Source organism: Mobula birostris, chromosome 25 (genome assembly GCF_030028105.1).
Source record: "Mobula birostris isolate sMobBir1 chromosome 25, sMobBir1.hap1, whole genome shotgun sequence".
NCBI lineage: Eukaryota > Metazoa > Chordata > Chondrichthyes > Myliobatiformes > Myliobatidae > Mobula > Mobula birostris.
The window spans coordinates 53001371-53021248 of NC_092394.1; the positions used below are offsets into that span (position 1 = coordinate 53001371).

Sequence of the window (19878 nt, forward strand, 5' to 3'; positions counted from 1 at the left end):
TTTCAGTATTCACAAGGGAAAAAGACCTTGGCAATTGTGGGGATGACTTATTGTGTGGAGGTGAGTTGGTCACTGTAACCTGTTACCAGACTGAAATACTTGAGCATATAGACATTAAGAAAGAAGATGTGCTGGAACTTTCGAAAAGCATCCAGTTAGATAAGTCACGGGACCGGACAGGATATACCCCAGGCTACTGTGGGAGATGAGGGAGGAGATTGCTGGACCTCTGGCGATGATCTTTGCATCATCAATAGGGACGGGAGAAGTACCAGAGGATTGGAGGGTTGCAGATGTTGTTCCCTTATTCAAAAAAGGGAGTAGAGGTAACCCAGGAAGTTACAGACTAGTGAGTCTTACTTCAGTAGTGAGCAAATTGTTGAAGATCCTGAGGGGCAGGGTTTATGAGCATTTGGAGAGACATCATCTGATTAGGGATAGTCAGCATAGCTTTGTCAAGGGCAGGTCAGGCCTTACGAGCTTGATTGAATTCCTTGAGGATGTAACCAAACACATTGATGAAGGTAGACCAGTAGATATAGTGTATATGGATTCCATTAAGGCATTTGATAAGATTCCCCATGCAAAGCTCATTCAGAAAGTAAGGAGGCATGAGATCCAAGGAGACCTTGCTTTGTGGATCCTGAATTGGCTTGCCCATAGAAGGCAAAGGGTGGTTGTAGATAGTTCGTATTCTGCATAGAGGTCAGTGACCGGTGGTGTTCCTCAGAGATCTGACTGGGACCCCGCCTCTGTGATTTTAATAAATAACTGGATGAGGAATTAGAAGGGTGAGTTAGTAATTTTGCTGATGACACAAAAGTTGGGGTTGTTGTGGATAGCCTGGAGGGTTGTTATCAGAGGTTACAGCAGGATATCAATAGGATGCAGAACGGGGCTGAGAAGTGGCAGATGGAGTTCAACCCAGATAAGTGTGAATTGGTTAATTTTGGTAGGTCGAATTTGAAGACAGAATATAATATTAATGGTAAGACTCTTGGCAGTGTGAAGGATCAGGGGGATTTTGGGGTCTGTGTCCACAGGACATTCAAAGCTGCTGCGCAGCCTAAGGCATATGGTGTGTTGGCATTCATCAACCACGGGATTGAGCTCAAGAGCCGTGAGGTAATGTTACAGCTGTATAAAACCTTAGTCGGACCCCACTTGGAGTACTCTGTTCAGTTCTGGTCACCTCACTACAGAGAGGATGTGGATACTATAGAAAAGGTGCAGAGGAGATTTACAAGGATGTTGCCTGGATTGGGGAGCATGCCTTATGAGAATAGTTGGAGTGAACTTGGCCTTTTCTCCTTGGAGTGACAGAGGATGAGAGATGACCTGTTAGAGGTGTATAAGATGAGATGCATTGATTGTGTGGATAGCCAGAGTCTTTTCCCCAGGGCTGAAATGGCTAACACAAGGGGACATCATTTTAAGGTGTTTGGAAGTAGGTACAAGGGGGATGTCAGGGGTAAGTTTTTCCACACAGAGAGTGGTGGGTGTGTGGAATGCACTGCCAGTGACGGTGGTAGAGGAGGACACAATGGGGTCTTTGAAGAGACTTAGAAAAATAGAGGGCTATGCAGTAGGGAAATCTTAGACAGTTTCATGGTCAGCACTGTCATGGTCCAGATCGGGGTCTCTTTAAATTTATTTCATTTATGTTATGATCCGGACCGTTGACTCGTTGTTTCCCTTTGGTTCCCTGTTTTCCTGTGTCCCTCGGCCTTGGTGATTACAGGCAATTTACCCTCGGCTGAACCGGTAGTTTATAATCTCCGGCTTTCAGCTGTTCGGTGCGAGAGTGTTTGCAAAGTCACCAAGGTACGGCGTGCCAATGTCATCTGGCCGGAGCAAGCCTAGTCTCCGCCCGAAGCGAGTGCCGGTAATTCGCCTTTCCTCACCGGAGCAACCCTGTCAAGTTACCTCGCCAAAGCGAGCCTGCAAAGTTTCCTCACTGAGGTCAGTTAACCCGCCGAAGGGAATCAAGAACCACTGTATACTGTCCCAGACCAAGTCGAGAGCTCGCCACTACCTGGCAGCATCCAAGTACCGAGTCAAGTCCTGGCCCTGGCAGCATGCACGTACCGAGTCAAGTCCTGGCCCTGGAGTCATCCAAGTTCTGAGTCAAGTCCTGGCCCTGGCAGCATCCACATACCGAGTCAAGTCCTGGTCCTGGTGGCATCCAAGTTTCAAGTCAAGTCCTGGCCCTGGTGGCATCCATGTACCGAGTCAATCCTGGCCCTGGCGGCATCCACGTACTGAGTCAAGTCCTGGCCCTGGCGGTCTGTGATTCCTGTCCTACCCCCCGTCCAAATCCCTTCTCTGTCCCTCTTGTCTCTAGCCCTCATCTGCAGCCCTCGCCTACACCTCGGTCTAATTCTATCACCGGAGCTAGATAGGTACTGTCTGGTGTTCTTTCGTGTTGGTCTTGTCTTGTCCTCGCCTCCGTGGGGTAAGTCAGGCCTTATTGCCATTGCCCCGTGGAGGGTCACGTCTTGTCGAGTCCTGTCCTCGCCTCCGTGGGGTAAGTCAGGCCGTCTTGCCATTGCCCTGCGGGGGGTCATGAGTCCCGGCCCTATGTCCTGTACCCAAGGAGGGGTCCCGACTCTGTTCTGTATATGTGTCCATGGTTCCATGTATCTACTCTCCCGAGACCGAGGCTCCGTTTTTCCATGTTCCTCCTCTCCCTAGCCCATGTCATGTCCATGCCTGGTTCTGGGGTCCGAGCCTGAGGCAAGACCCAGGTACTGGGTCCTTGCCCAGTCTCTGGCTCAGAGTCCATACCATAGCCTCTTCATGTCGCTGCTAGTTCTGGGATCCAATTCTGAGTCCTAGCCCAGACCCCTAGACCCAGCCTAGTCATAGTCCTCAGTCCTTGTCCAGTTCACTATTCCTGCTTCTGCTTTGCTCTCCTGGTATCAAACAATAAACTCAATTTAATACCTCACAAGATGTGTCTTGCATTTGGGTCCCCCAATGCCACCCCCCCACTTTGACAAGCACAACATTGTGGGCTGAAGAGCCTGTAATGTGCTGTAGATTTCTATGTTCTATGGATGTTGGGAGAATAAATTGGAATGAGTGTAAATGGGTCATTGATAACAAATTGTTGCCTGAACTGCTGAGTTCCTCCAGCATTTTGTGCTGTTGCAATTGCTAACAAAGAATTGATGAACCAAAAGCCAGTGCCCATGCTCCACAGCTCTGCGACTCTGCACTTATTCCCATTAAAACGGACTAGGGAGAGGTGCTGGGGTCCAGAGTAAACAGCTGCCCTAACAGGGAACTGCCACATTTGCAGCTCCTAGTCTGAGAGTTCCAGGAGCACTACTGCAGGACACAGCAGGTTCTGCTTTCCTTCACTGCTGCAACAGCCACACCCATAGCAGCAGAGCACGTTATAACTCCTCCTGTGATGAAGACTACCATCGGAGGGTCTACTGTTTGTGTCCCGCCTAGTTTCCCCTCCTCACCATAACTCCTTCTTGTTGTACAACACATCCACCTGCCATCCGGGTAACACCACCTCAGGCTTGTGGGATGACAATCCGTCTTTCTTCAGCATTTCCATAAAATGTAGAAGTCACTCTTTATTTCCACATCTCCAATTTTTGTTCCTCCGATATCTGAGCAACTCCTCAATGGGACCAATCTTCCGAGCTTCCATTGCCAGCTATTCCACAAATCAGGTGCCAACCTCATCCTTGGCAAGCTCCCAGTGCAGTTTACCAGACAGCTGGGCAGATGTTCAGTGTGGCACTGGCCTTATTGCAGAGTACTGATATCCATGTGGCCTTTCTCAGCCTGTGCTCACAAACAGCCAAGATTGTGCAGTGTGAGATGGCCTTTGCAGGAACCCAATGTCAGCAGTTGGCTTCATCAGATCTGTCTCACTTCACTGCAAGCAGCAGAAAATAAATACAGCAGCGAACAGGTTAAATCTCAGAGGTGAGCTCATAATAAAGACGACATTCCAAGGAAATTCTTCTCTGGATGCCTGTCGATGACTAGTGGTGATCTGTAGGGGCTGGTGTTGGGACCGCTTCAGTTCACGTCATGATTTGGATGGAATTGATGGCTTTGTGGCCAGGTTTGCAGATGATAACAAGATAGGTTGAGGGGCAGGTAGTGTTGAGGAAGCAGGGAGTCTGCAGAAAGACTTGGGCAGACTGGGAGAATGGGCAAGAAATGGCAGATGGAATTCAGTGTAGTGAAGTGTATGGTCATGCACATTGGCAGTATCACCAATCTTCGTATCATCTGTGAACTTACTAACCCATACATCCAGGTTATTTATGTACACAGACAGCAGAGGTCCCAGCATAGATCCCTGCAGAACACCACTAGTCACAGACCTCCAGTTAAAATAAGTCCCTTCGACCACCACCCTGTGTCTTCTCTGGGCAAGCCAGATCTGAATCCAAATATAGAACATAGAACATTCCAGCACAGGAACAGGACCTTCGGCCCTCAGTGTTGTGCTGAACCAGCTAAAGAGTAAATCACAAAAACCCTCAAAGACTAATCCCTCCTACCTACACAATATCCATAGCCCTCCATCTTCCTCCTGTTCGTGTGCCTCTAAATGTCTCTTAAAAGCCGTTAATGTATTTGCCTCTACCACCATATCAGGCAGTGCATTCTAGGCATCCATCATTCTGAGCAAATATATATACACAAACATAGTGTATATACAAAATAAATATAAATATTGTGTGTGTGTGTGTATATATATGAGAGAGAGAGAGGGGGGAGAGAAAGAGAGAGAGGGAGAGAGGGGGGGAGAGAGAGAGGGAGAGAGAGAGGGAGAGAGAGAGGGAGAGAGAGGGGGAGAGAGAGAGAGAGAGGGGGAGAGAGAGGGAGAGAGAGAGGGGGAGAGAGAGAGGGAGAGAGAGGGGGGAGAGAGATAGAGAGGGAGAGAGGGAGAGAGAGAGAGAGGGAGAGAGAGGGGGGAGAGAGAGAGGGAGAGGGAGAGAGGGGGAGAGAGAGAGAGGGAGAGAGAGAGGGGAGAAAGATAGCGGGGGAGAGAGAGAGAGAAAGGTGCTGGCTGTTCACTCTCTATCTGCCTCTTATCTTACACCTCTGATCCCTTCTACATAACCACCCGGAGCAGCCCAATTGTGCAGTGTGCACTGGCCCCCATCATCTCTGGGAGTTACCCAAGTTGGGCTGGAACCTGCAGAATGTAAATCTGTAACACAGGACTGCAGTATTTGTAGGTATTCACTTTACTATTGAACAATCCCCACAGAGATCCTTAAAGTCTACATAAAACTGGGAAACATTAACCTCATTCCTTCTATGTTAATGTTTTAGGGACCGGGTGTAGAAAAGATTGAGGTAGCTGTAACACTCTCTCTGCTGTCAGGGGTAGCTGTAACACTCTCTCTGCTGTAGTACCCATCAGAATAGACTGAAGCCCACCCCAACGTACTTCAAATGTCAGGGGAATGCACCATGGTTGCTCAAGAAGATCTCCCCACTTGAGTAAGGGAATCCAGAACATCTTAAATTCTGTGCGCTTAGAATTCACACCATAAAAGGCCTGGAAACCATTTCTTCACACAAACAACATTCCACTCATGCCTGGGCAGGATGTGGGGCAGAGTCACTGGGCTACTTCAGGGTACTGGAGCCAAGCTGTTCACAGGCCGTCTCGGACACGGAGGAGGCTGCCAGTTTGGAGATCTCACTCCCAGCACAGCTGCCCGGGGCCGCGGATCAGCCGGACATTTCATCAGGGATAATGGCAGGTCTTCGGTGAGAGGGAGAGGGAGGGTGGGGGGGGAGGGAACTCACAAACTCCTCAAGGAAAACATAAAGTCAGGCAGAATCTACAGTAGATGTTTTGGGCCGAGACCCTTCATCAGAACTGGAAAGGAAGGAGGGAGGGGCAGAAGCCAGAATAAGAAGGTGGGGAGGGGAAGGAGGATAAGCTGGCAGGTAACAGATGAGACCAGGTGAGGAGAAAGGTAGGTGGGAGGCAAGGGGCACTAAGGTAAGGTGATAGGAGGGAAAAGTAAAGGGCTGAAGGAGAAACCTAATAGAAGAGGACAGTGGACCAATAGAAAGGGAACCAAAGGGAACTGATAGGTAGGTGAGGAGAAGAGAAGGGGTGAGAAGTTAACAAGTGTCAACTCCCATTTATTCCTCTCCATGGATGCTGCCTTACTTACTGAGTTCCTTCAGCACTGTGTGTGTGTGTGTGTGTGTGTGTGTGTGTGTGTGTGTGTGTGTGTGTGTGTGTGTGTGTGTGTGTGTCTGCAGAATCTCTTGTGTTTCTGAGGTAAAGTTTACCCAACAAGACAGCTGGATGGAGGCAAACAATAGGCTAGCCATGATCACACTGAATGACGAGGCCAGCTCACCTCATCTCCTTATCCCGCTCCCACGTGCCCATCGAAACACTTACTCTGGAATGTGACCTGCAAGGTGACAACACATTCAACAGCTGTGTGGGCCACTGATTTTGGTCTGCAGGAGCTGCCCTGGGTTGTCGTTAGGCCCCGTCTCTAAAGAAAACGATGAGCCTGCATTGGAGAGGGTCCAGAGGAGGTTTGCGAGAATAATCCCAGCAAAGGAGGATTAATGCATGAGGAAATTTTGATGGCCCTGAGCCTCTATCGCTGTAGTTTGGAAGAAACCTACCAAATATTGGAAGGCCAACTAGGGTGGGCGTGGAGAGGATGTTTCCAAAAGTGGGAGAGTCTAAGACCAGAGGGCACAGCCTCAGACATCCCTTTAGAACAGAGATGAGGGGGAATTTCTTTAGCAGCCAGAAGGCAGTGAATCTGTGGAATCCATTTTCACAGATGGCTGTGGAGGCCAAGTCATTGGGTAGCTTTAAAGCGGAGGTTGATAGGTTCTTGATTATTAAGGGAATCAAAGCTTAAGGGGAGAAGGCAGAGGACGGGGTTGAGAGAGAAATCAGCCATGATCAAATATCAGAGCAGACTCGATGCAGCAAACGGCCTAATTCTGCTCCTATTTCTTGTGGTCTTGTGTTGAAACTGTTGACTGACCCTGCCCCCATTATTTGGGATTGTCTGGTCTGACTCCCTCAACGGGTGGAACGAGAGTCCGTCCGAGCTGACTTTCACATGCACACCTTGCAAAGTTAGTGGCAGGAACAAGTGTAGCAAGATAACAAGGCTCACGGCACCGGCAATGGCAGGAACCCGTGGCCTCTCGAGCAGCTGCAGGTGCCCTCTTGAGGCCAGAGAAACTCTGTGGCTCCTGCATCAGTGTTCTCACTGATATCCAGTTCATTGTCATAGTCACACAACATGGACACAGGCCATTCGGCCCATTTCGTTCATACCAACTGGAGTGCACCCATTGTTCTATGGATCCCTCACCGTTGTCACAGAAAGCAGTCATGTGTCTACTACTGTGTCCCAATTTCTGGGAGGTCATAGGGTTGGAGCTCCCCACCTTCTGAACCTCTCCAAAGGCAGTCGAGTAATTTGGTTCACACTGAGGTTCTGAAAGATACTATAAAGAGCTGAACTCTCTTTCACACTGGTCCTGATATTAACTCCTCATGTTACCTTCCAAAGGTATGCAAAGTACTATGTGGAAAATGGTACTGAAACGAGAGATCTCTACAAGGTCTTTGGGATTCGGTTTGATGTAATGGTGCATGGAAAGGTAAGGTTATTTCTTTCTCTTGTGATTCCTACTAACTAATTGAGATTGTTTGTTGATAAATGTCAATTTGTGACAGTTTCCCACTGAGTCCTCCACTTCTCACCCTGAGGTGAACTGGTAACATCGAAAACCAAAATGTAGATTATATGCCACCGGTCAGGACTGGAGAGGGGGAAGGTTCCCCTGGGGAAGGAAGTCTCAGTTGTACAGGGAAGAGAAAGGTCTACGAAGCACTGGTTACCATAACGAGTGCAGCAGACAGACTTTGCTCTGGTTACTGATATGATTACAGGATGTAACCTAATGCCAGGTCAAGGATATCACTGAGGAGAGGCCAAACATGAAAGTCAGAGAGGTATAGCATCATACAGGCCCTTTGGCCTACACGTCCACACTGACCACAAAGTACACATCAGTCGTCCCTGTCCAGAGCTTCTATGCCTTAGTCATTCAAGTGCTTGAGTAGGAGTTTCTTCAATATGAGAGTCTCTGCCTCCAGCAGATCCTCAGGCAGTGTGATCCACATTCCACCCATCCTCTGTGTGAATAATTTCTTCCTTGTATCCCTTGCATTAAAGCTTTGCCCTCTGGATTTAATCCGTGTTTGCAGGGGGCTAAGATTCTATGCCCCTCAGTTTGTACACCTCTATCATGTCACTCCTCAGCCCCACTGGCTTGGGGAAGGACAACGCCAGCCTCTCCTCGTAATAGAAACATGCTGACGTCCTGGGAAGAGTCCACATCCTCGGCACTGCCGTACGGTGTGGAAATCAAAACTGTACACAGTGCTCAGTTGTGGTCTACCAAACGTTCTATAAAGTTATACCATGACCTCCCTTGTCTTCTACTTTGTCACAACTGATAAAGTCCAGCATCACTTATGCCTTCTCCACCACCTCTTCTCCCTGTGTTATCACTGTTAGTGATCGTTTAGTTAGTGCACAGTTCATCAGTAGACCCTACCGTTCACAGTGTATCTCCTGTCCTTATTCACCTTCCCAAAGTGAATCACCTCAGAATTATCCAGATTAAATTCCAACTGCTATTGCTCTGCCTATTTTACCAACCGATCAATAGCATCCTGTCACCTTCAACTGTCCTCCTCACCATTCACACTAGTGACTTTCATGTCATCAATTTACCGATCATAGCTCCCACATTCGCATCCAGACTGACAATATACATGACAAACAGAGCAGTTCTGACTGTCATACACCACTGGTCAATGGCTTCCGGTCACAAAAACAGCCCTCTTTCTTTTGCTGAAGGGTCTTGGCCCGAAACGTGAACTGTACTTACTCTCTTCCAGAGATGCTGCCTAGCCGGCTGAGTTCCTCCAGCATTTTGTGTGTTTCTCTCCTCCTTCCTCCATTGCTTTTGAATCCAATTTGCCAACTTCTCCTAGATTTACAAGAGTAGATTTATCTTAGCCCTCAGAAGTTTTTCAATAACTTCTTTAGCACTGACATTCGATCCCCGGGCCAGTTATTATCTGACTTTTCCCTGCTGTCCTCCCTGAATAAAGGTTCCCCTCCAATCCATGGGTTTTGTGATAGACGAGGCCACACTCACCCCCAAGAGAACTACAACCTTGTCATTGGGTTTGGAGGCTTACATGCCTCAATGACCTGGAGAGCTGTGTTGGCTGGAGTCAGGGCTTTATGCTTTCCATCTTGGTAGGGTCACCCAAGAGTAGAGATCGGACGAAGGGTAGTCCACTGGTCTTCTAGGTTTGGGGTTTCAACTCAGGGCTAGCAACCCTGACTGGTCAAACAACACTGCTACGGAAACAGCAACGAGGAATCTTTCTACTACTGTGTACGATGATATTCCTGAGTCTCCACCCGGGACCTGCATGACTGACAGTAAACAGAAAGGAAGCTACTGACACAGTGAACGCTGCCAGAGATGGAGGATCTTTGTTGCTGCCTTAAACGTCAGTGGTGTAATGGGTAAAAGGCGGCGGCTGTGTTCAGAGCTCTTTGCAGTTTCTTGCGGCCTTGGCCAGAACCGTTGCCATACCAAACTGGAGTGAATCCAGACAGGATGCATTTGTTCTCTGGTGCATCTGTAAAAACAGTGGTAGCCAACAAGAACATGATGGATTTCCTTAGCCTTCTGAGGAAGTCAGAGAACTACAGTACGGATACAGTCCCTTTGGCCCATCAACCTGCGCCTGGTCCATACCCCTTCTGTCCATGTACTATACCTATCCAAATTACTGTTAAACATTACAATCGAACCCACGGCTGTAACTTTCACCAGCAGCTCATTCCACATTCTCACCACCCTCTGAGTAAAGATGTTCCTCCTCATGTTCCCCCTAAACATTTCACCTTTCACCCTGAACCAATGACCTTGAGTTCCGATCTCACCCAACCTCATTGCTTGTATGTATTCACTCTATCTGTGCCCCTCATTATCTTGTATACCTCTTACCAGATCTCCCCTCATTCTCCTACACTCGAGGTAATGAAATCCTAAACTGTTCAATCTTTAGTTATAGTCATATCTTATTGATCCTGGGGGAAATTGGTTTTCGTTACAGTTGCACCATAAATAATAAATAGTAATAGAACCATAAATAGTTAAATAATAATATGTAAATTATGAAATAAGTCCAGGACCAGCCTATTGGCTCAGGGTGTCTGACCCTCTAGGGAGGGTCTATAGGACTCAAGCCATCAAGTCCCTTGTAAAGGCATTGGTGCACTTCCTTGGTCATAGCAGTCAAGTGGCTGAACTAGGAAAAGTAATTGGAGACATTGACACCTCACAGCCTGAAACTCTGAACTATCTCTGGGGCTGAAAGTTAAGCACCCTGGGGTGTCGAGGGTTTTATCCTTTAATCCTTTTTTCCTTACACAAGTCGACCTTTAGCTATGCCTGTAGTACACAAGTGAATCTTTGGACAAGGGCCCATTCACTTCCTGACATTATTCTGTTTCGCCAGGCTGGTAAATTTAACATCATACCTACCATGACAACTGTCGGCTCCGGGATTGGTGTGTTTGGTGTGGTAAGTAAAATAACCTTCATACAGAGGCCAGGCTCCTGAGGGCATGGCCTAGATATAGCATGGTTACTCCCAGAGATCGGTCAGGGTTAGGGAAGACAGTATCTTCACACAGTAGAATTGGCACAGGGCAGGAAATGGAGCAGAGTGGTCAATCACAGCCAAAGGGGCTGAATGGCCTTCATGTGTTCTCTCTGCTCAAAGAGAAATTGTGGTCAGGAGAAGGAAGTGGACCTGGAGCTTCCCAGACAGAGACAGTACAGAGAGTGGGTCCGCAGTTGACTTCTTGAGGTCAGATATGGTTGTGAGGGAAGCAACCTGTAATTGGTGGTCCAAGAATCAGATGATTGGGGTTGGGGGTGGGGGCAAAAATAGAGTCTGGTCTGCCAGCTGACAGGTAATCAGCAACTCACTACCTCACCTTGAATGCCAAGTGACTGAACCTTCTTGACCAACCCTCCCCTGCAGGACCTTGTCAAATGTCTTCCTAAAATCCATGGAGACAATGTCCACTGCCTTGACTTAATCAACATTCCTGGTAATTTCCTCAAAGCACACAATGCCATGTTGACTATCCCTAATCAGTACCTGCCTATTCAAATACGTGTATATATGGTTCCTTAGAATACTTTCCAATAATTTTCCCACATCTGATGTCAGGCTCACTGACCTATCATTTCCTGACTTAACTTTAGAGCCTTTTTTAAACAGTGGAATGGCATTAGCAATCCTTCAATCCTCTGACCCACACCCGTGGTTAAGGACGTTTTAAATATCTCTGCTAGGGGCCCTACATTTTCTGCACTAGGGTCAAGGGAACACTATCAGTCTCTGGAGATTTATCCATACTAATTTGCCTTAAGACAGCAATCTCTCATCTTGATGCAACTTGGCCATTCCTGGTATTAATCTAGTAAACTTGCCTCCGACTCATTGAAATCCTTCCATAAATAAGGAGAGGAATATTGAACACAGGGGCCCAAATCTGGTCTCACCAATGACCTACGGAACTGGAGCAAAACTTGGCAAATGCACAGTGCAGTTGAGAACAAAAAGCACAGGCTCTGTTCACATGTTTTCATGCATGTTGGATCTTGTCGTACACAGTCATGATGTTGTCCTGTCTAATTCATAACCAACATTGTATTTGTCATCAATATGGGCAGACTGCAAGTCACTTAAATGTTGGGTGATGTACAGAGTAGTCTCTGCACATAAACAATCTCCTCGCAGAAGTGCCTGCCTAACGCCCACCCTGCACAATTTTCATGGCATTGAGGTTATCAAACACAACTTGTTCTCCATTCACTCTGGAATTTTTTCCCCTATTATGAGGAGCCTGTGAGAATGCCCTTTGTCACATCCCTCAATTTAACTAATCCATCCTTCTACTGCAATAAAAGTTGCTGGTGAACGCAGCAGGCCAGGCAGCATCGCTAGGAAGAGGTGCAGTCGATGTTTCGGGCCAAGACCCTTCATCAGGACTAACTGAAGGAAGAGCTAGTAAGAGATTTGAAAGTGGGAGGGGGAGGGAGAGATCCGAAATGATAGGAGAAGACAGGAGGGGGAGGGATGGAGCCAAGAGCTGGATAGGTGATTGGCAAAAGGGATACGAGAGGATCATGGGACAGGAAGTCCAGGGAGAAGGAAAAGGGGGAGGGGGGAAGCCCAGAGGATGGGCAAGGAGTATAGTGAGAGGGACAGAGGGAGAAAAGGGAGAGAGAGAGAGAAAGAATACACACACACAAAATAATAAATAAATAAATAAATAAATAATGGGTGGGGTACGAGGGGGAGGTGGGGCATTAATGGAAGTTAGAGAAGTCAATGTTCATGCCATCAGGTTGGAAGCTACCCAGACGGAATATAAGGTGGTGTTCCTCCAACCTGAGTGTGGCTTCATCTTTACAGTAGAGGAGGCCGTGGATAGACATATCAGAATAGGAATGGGACGTGGAATTAAAATGTGTGGCCACTGGGAGATCCTGCTTTCTCTGGCGGACAGAGTGTAGGTGTTCAGCGAAATGGTCTCCCAGTCCTTGGGTCTCGCCAATATATAAAAGGCCACATCGGGAGCACCGGACGCAGTATATCACCCCAGCCGACTCACAGGTGAAGTGTCGCCTCACCTGGAAGGACTGTCTGGGACCCTGAATGGTGGTAAGGGAGGAAGTGTAAGGGCATGTGTAGCACTTGTTCCGCTTACAAGGATAAGTGCCGGGAGGGAGATCGGTGGGGAGGGATGGGGGGGACGAATGGACAAGGGAGTTGCGTGGGGAGCGATCCCTGCAGAAAGCTGGGGGGGTGGGGGGGGGAGGGGGGAGGAGGGAAAGGTGTGCTTAGTGGTGGGATCCTGGTGGAGGAGGCGGAAGTTATGGAGAATTATATGTTGGACCCGGAGGCTAGTGGGGTGGTAGCTGAGGACTAGGGGAACCCTATTCCTAGTGTGGTGGCGGGAGGATGGAGTGAGAGCAGATGTGTGTGAAATGAGAGAGATGCGTTTGAGAGCAGAGTTGATGGTGGAGGAAGAGAAGCCCCTTTCTGTAAAAAAGGAAGACATCTCCTTCGTCCTGGAATGAAAAGCCTCATCCTGAGAGCAGATGCGGCAGCGTTATGTGTGTTGCTTGAAATTCCAGCATCTGCAGATTTCCTCGTGTCACCCTTCTACTGTCACAGTTTCCCCTCCCCAAGTACTGACCAAAACATAGCCACCAGACTGACATCTAGTTGGAGATCATTTCAGATGGCCCAGTGGTCTCCAATTTGAAAAGAGTGAGTAATTCCAGTCCCTGGCCCTTCCCCATCACCACTGCCCAGTTACTCTCAGCAAATGGTCGTGGTCTACTGGGCAACCGATGTCTCAATGAGATGAATATTGAGACTCCAAGAGCAGGTCAGCGGCCGGCGTCCTTTGATGCGTGAGTCACATCTAAAGCCTTCCCACCATCCACGCAATGATGAGAGGTGATAAGACCACAAGACATCGGAGCAGAATTGGGCCACTTGGCCCATTGAATCTGCTCCACCATTCAATCATGGCTGAATCCTTTCATCCCCTTCTCAGCCCCACTCCCCGGCCTTCTCCCCCATAACCTTAAAAGCCATGTTCAATCAAGAACCTATCAATCTCTGCCTTAGATACACCCAATGACCTGGCATCCTCAGCTGCCTACAGTAACAAATACCACAAATTTACCACCCTCTGGCTAAAGAAATTTCTCCGCATCTCTGTTTTAAATGGACGTCCTTCTATCCTGAGCCTGTGCCCTCTGGTCCGAGGCTCCCCCCACCTTCCCACATGTACTCTGTCTGGGATGGAATGCTCTCCACTGCCTGGATGTGTACAGCTCAAGAACTCACACTTAGTCTGACATCAAGGGCAAATCAACCTACTTGATTTCCCATCCCCTCAACCATGCTAAACATTCATTCCCTCCATCACAGTACATGTAATGAGTACCACCTACATGATACTCTGCAGTTATTCACCCTGACTACTCCAACAGTACCTCCCAAACCTGCACTCTACCGCCAAGGACAAGGCAGCAAGATGTGGGGAGAGAATCACGGTTCAGTCACACACCATCCCAATTCAGAAATACATCACCAGTTGGTCATCACCAGATAGAAATCCTAGACTCCATCCCCACCAGCACTCTGGAATCCACTTCACCAGGTAGAGATCCTAGAGTCCATAGCCACACCTTGGAGCTAAACACAAAGGAGAGCACGTACCATAAAGCAGGGAAAGGAAACGCCACATCGCAGCTTTTCAGTCTGCCTCGTTGACGTGACTGGATGGGGTATCAGTCATGCTGGGAAAGGGTCAGTCAGACATGGATAAGCTGTTGCTGCTTAAAGATAACTGGTTTTCATCATCCATTTCTTTCTTTAAAGGCAACGATTGTCTGTGACTTGGTCCTCCTCCACCTCGTTTCAAAACGCAACTACTACAAGCAAAAGAAGTTCAAGAACGTGGAAGCTTCCCTCCCATCAGGGAGTGGGAACTAGATAGTCTCCCAACCAGAGCTCCCCAAAGTATCCAAATCATTTAGAAACTCAAATCGTTTTGACTGAGGAACGTCAATACTTAATCTTGGCCACTTAAATAGGTCTAATTGGATAACAATATTTCATAGAACATAGACCAGTACAGAACACAAACAGGCCATTCAGCCCACAAAGTTGTGCTGAACCAGCTAAAAAGCAAACCAAAAACACCCAAACACATATCCTCCTGCCTACACCATGTTCATATCCCTCCATCTTCCTTCTCAGCTGGATGCTTTTGGATTCCTTTCTAACAGAAACAAAGGACAACAAGGAGAGCTTGAAGATGTTCTTCCTGTCCATCCTGGAGAAATAACACCACTCATGAGAACTGTAACCTCTGCATACAATATCAGATAACACCACTGCAATTCCACAACAGCTACAAACCTGGTCACATCCTCTGACCTGGTTACTGGGAGTATGAGGGAAGCAAAAGCTGATTCTTGAGTGGAGAATCCTAGCCTCTTGGCTGCATTGTTATGTCAGCCTGATCTTCAAAGAACGCCCATCTCTGTTAGGTGACTTTACAGTTAAGTATTGTTGGCATCACTGACAGGGAAGAACTTCCCATGTGGAAGTCTCAAATATTGCAATGCAAAGCTAAGCATTGTCTACCACGAAACTGAGCAGCATTTTAAACACTTCGCATAAACTTTCTTCTCTCTAATATTCTTCTTTATAACCACTTTAAAAGTTTCCAAGTTCTTATCGTGGTGTGACATTTGTCTGGAGTGATATGATAAACTGATAGAGCACGACAGCAGAAAAACAGGCTCTTTGGCCCAAATAGATTGTGCCACACTGTTATTCTGCCGAGTCCCATTGGCTTGCACCTAAACCTTGGCCCTCCGCACCCCTCCCATCCATGTATTTATCCAAATTTCTCTCAATTGAACCTGCAGCTGCCATTCCACTGGCAGCTCCCTCTGAGTGAAGCTATTCCCACTAAACATTTCAAATTTCAACTTCAATTTATGAACTCTAGTTGTAGTCTCGCCAAATCTCAGTGGGAAAGGTCTGCTTGCATTTATCCTATCTATACCTATCATAATTTTATCAAATCTCCCCTCATTCTCCTATGCTCCAGGGAAAATGTCCTAACATATTCAACTTTTCCCAAAACTCAGATCCTCAAGTCCTGACAACATCCTTGTAAATGCACCAACCAATTAACCAGACCCTTTCCTCAAAGTCAGTCCACTTGACGTCACCGTCCACTGGTGGTCTAATGATCCTATGGCCAGTTCTCCACTGTTGGCTTCAGTACTGTTCTCTCTTCTCTAATGTTCTCTCTCAACTAAAGAAATCTGACTATGGAGATGGCTGTTATTGAACACCTTGGTTCTCAGTTTGACAGCCTGTGGCCTGTCTCTGTCACAGGTAGGCAGGGTGGTGAGAAAAGCATTGGGCGTGTTGGCCTGCAGAGGATATTGAGCAGAGGAGTTGGAACATTACGTTGTAGTTGTTCAAGAGGGTTGGTAAGGCCTCCTGCACACCAGGGTAAGCAGTCCCAGCGTACCCAGTCACTCTTTCTAACTCAAGCCCTCCAGTCCCACACCCTACACCCTCACATCCCTCCTACAGTGTGGCCACCAGTAGAGCACACAATAATGTGTACCAGCATGCCGTGGGGAAATGAAATGGAGTTCAAACAGGCTGTAAACTGAATGAAATGCCAAAAGAGCCACCCAGAGGCAAGCACAAGGTGAACTTTAACCCAAAGACATGTCTGTGTTCCTACAGGCTGGCCATAGACATAGAACATAGAACAGTAGAGCACATCACAGGCCCTTCGGCCCACAATGTTGTGCAGACCCTCAAACCCTGTCTCCCATATAACCCCCAACTTAAATTCCTCCATATACCCCTCCAGTAGTCTCTTAAACTTCACTAGTGTATCTGCCTCCACCACTGACTCAGGCAGTGCATTCCACGCACCAACCACTCTCTGAGTAAAAAACCTTCCTCTAATATCCCCCTTGAACTTCCCACCCCTTACCTTAAAGCCATGTCCTCTTGTATTGAGCAGTAGTGCCCTGGGGAAGAGGTGCTGGCTATCCACTCTACCTATTCCTCTTATTATCTTGTACAACTCTATCATGTCTCCTCTCATCCTCCTTCTCTCCAAAGAGTAAAGCCCTAGCTTCCTTAATCTCTGATCATAATGCACACTCTCTAAACCAGGCAGCATCCTGGTAAATCTCCTCTGTACCCTTTCCAATGCTTCCACATCCTTCCTATAGAGAGGCGACCAGAACTGGACACAGTACTCCAATTGTGGCCTAACTAGAGTTTTATAGAGCTGCATCATTACGTCGCGACTCTTAAACTCTATCCCTCGACTTATGAAAGCTAACACCCCATAAGCTTCCTTGACTACCCTATCTACCTGTGAGGCAACTTTCAGGGATCTGTGGACATGTACCCCCAGATCCCTCTGCTCCTCCACACTACCAAGTATCCTGCCATTTACTTTCTACTCTGCCTTAGAGTTTGTCCTTCCAAAGTGTACCACCTCACACTTCTCCGGGTTGAACTCCATCTGCCACTTCTCAGCCCACTCCTGCATCCTATGACAAACATTACAGGTTTAACCAGCTACAGTGAACTAGTCCATTAACTTGACCAATCCAAAAAACTTACAACAAACATTACAGGGATAAACTGCGGGGTTGCTGCAACTGGTGAAATGCCTTATTGCTACTGCCATGTGTTCAGTGAAGACTTGTTTTGCATGCCACCCAAAGAGATCACCTCACTACACTGCGCATTGAGATACTTCCAATAACAGCTTACAGAATGAAGTGTTCATTGCAGAGTATGACAACATTGACCTTGACTTCACACTGCAGCACCTAGGCTCCCCAGTTCACAAGTAACGATTCTTTATTCATTTCAGTTCAGCCTTCCATTACATCATCCCTGAGCTTCTACAGAGAAACTCACGACTGGATGCACCAGGTCCCATCCCAAACTTCCTCTCTGACAGGAGGCAGTGAGAGAGACTAGGCAAGCACACAGTATCTCCACATCCCATCCCACTCTCTCAACACTGGTGTGCCACAGTATGTGTGACCAGGCAAGCACACAGTATCCTCTCTCTGACAGGAGGTGATGTGAGAGTCCAGGCAAGCACACAGTATCTGTTCTCTGACCAGAGGTGGTGTGTGAGACCAGGTAAGCACACAGTATCTGCTCTCTGACCAGAGATTGTGTGTGTGTGACCAGGTAAACACACAGCATCTCCATATCCTCATCTCTCCACATTGGTGTGCTGTAAGAGTCTGTTTGCTCCTCTCTGTACACCAATAACTGCATCTCCTGTGATCCATCAGTTAAACTGGTAAAGTCTGTGGACAACGCCACTGTTATTGGACTAATCGCCAGGGGCCACAAATCCAAGTAAACATGCTATCAGCCCGCTGCAACCACAACAAATTGGAGCTGAATGCCATCAAAATTGTGGAGATGTATTTTGACTTCAGGAGAAATGTATTCCCTCTCTGCCCGCCACTCATCAACAACTCTACAGTTAACACTGTTTCAATATTCACCTTCCTGGGAATCATAGGAGAATCGTATCTCCTTCGGTCACAGAAAGGTTTAACAGAGGATGTAGCTCCTGGTTTGGTAAAATTCCATCTTCGCCAGAGTCTACTGGCACAATTCTACACTGCCATCATAGAGAGCATCTTCACATCAGCCATTACTGTCTGGTCTGGTGCAGCATCCTCTCACAAACTACAGCGAGCCGTCAGCTCAGCAGAAAGGCTCCCTGTCTGCAGTCTACCATCACTACAGGACTTGCACGTGTCCAGGACAATGAAGCAGTCAAGAAAATCATTGCAGACACTACCGACCCAGCTAAGTGCCTTTTCTGAAGGCTCCCTTCTGGAAAGTGCTATAGGGCTATTAAAACAGAAACTTCACACCATTTTAAAAATTTCTTCCCCGAGGCAGTTAATCTAATCGACCATTCAGCTAGCCCCCTGCGCCCTCTGTCTATTACCCCTGTCACTACACTGCATTGTTGTGAACAATTTAAGCCACTTTTTATAATGTTGCTTACATTGTAAATACATCCTGATACTTGCACACATTTTATTCCATATCCATACTTTAACCTCTCACTTTATCTTTTAGATAATTCTTAATGCTTTACAGTTGTTGAATGTTGTTTTTTTTTGTACATGTTGTACCTTGATCAACACCACAGCAAATTCCCAACACATGTAAATATTAATGGCAAATAAAGTTGATACTTGATCATTGAAATGCAGGGCAGGTAAAGAGGACAAAGTAGATTATGAGATCTTCCCTCACATAGTCTTCTAACAGCAGAACAAAAGCTGTCATTGATCCTGCTGGGACACGTTTTCAAACTTTCTCGACTTCTTCTGAGAGAGGAGAGAAAAGGAAATGCTTGGGGTGAGCCATTGATTCTGCTGGCCGCATTATTGAACCAGTGTAGGCAAAGTCCTTAGAGGGGAGGCTGGTTTCTGTGATGTTACTGAATGTGTCCACAATTCTCTGCAGTTCCTTCAGGCCATGGGAAGAGAAGTTGTTGTATCAAGCCATGATGGGTCTGGATAAGATGCTTTCTACACACACCCCATCTTTCCACCATCTTAATAGGGATAGAGTCCCTCTTGTCCTTGTCTACCACCTCACGAGTCACTGCATCCAGCACATCGTTCTCTGTAACTTCTGCCATCTTCCCCCCCCCCCCAACAACAAGTATACCGCATTGGATACTGTTGGGGGAAATGACTTACCCGGGACAAGCAGCAGTAGCCGGATCTCTGGCTCTGCAGTGCAGAAGGAAGTGGGGGGAAAGAGGAGAGCGGTAGTGATAGGGGACTCGATAGTTAGAGGTGCAGATAGAAGGTTCTGTGGTCCTGACAGAGAATCCAGGATGGTTTGTTGCCTCCCGGGTGCCAGGGTCAAGGACGTCTCTGATCGATTGCATGACATTCTGAAGTGGGAGGGTGACCAGCCAGATGTCGTGGTGCACATCAGTACCAATGACATAGCAAGGAAGAGTGAGGAGGTCCTGGAGAGTGAGTATAGAGAGCTTGGTAGGAAGTTGAAAAGCAGGACCTCGAGGGTGGTAATCTCAGGATTGCTACCTGTGCTAGGTGCCAGTGAGGGTAGGA

At 47.5% G+C, this 19878-nt stretch overlaps 1 protein-coding gene across 1 annotated transcript in view; it reads left to right on the forward strand.

Moving 5' to 3' along the window:
- p2rx1 (purinergic receptor P2X, ligand-gated ion channel, 1) overlaps nucleotides 1–15191 on the forward strand; it is an 89198-nt gene extending 74007 nt beyond the window's left edge. The window contains exons 8-10 of the mRNA XM_072243172.1: nucleotides 7563–7653; nucleotides 10607–10672; nucleotides 14567–15191. Of these exons, the coding sequence (XP_072099273.1) occupies nucleotides 7563–7653; nucleotides 10607–10672; nucleotides 14567–14680 (271 nt within the window). The 3' untranslated portion in view covers nucleotides 14681–15191. The remainder of the gene's footprint in view (nucleotides 1–7562; nucleotides 7654–10606; nucleotides 10673–14566) is intronic.
- Nucleotides 15192–19878: the final 4687 nt, after the last annotated feature.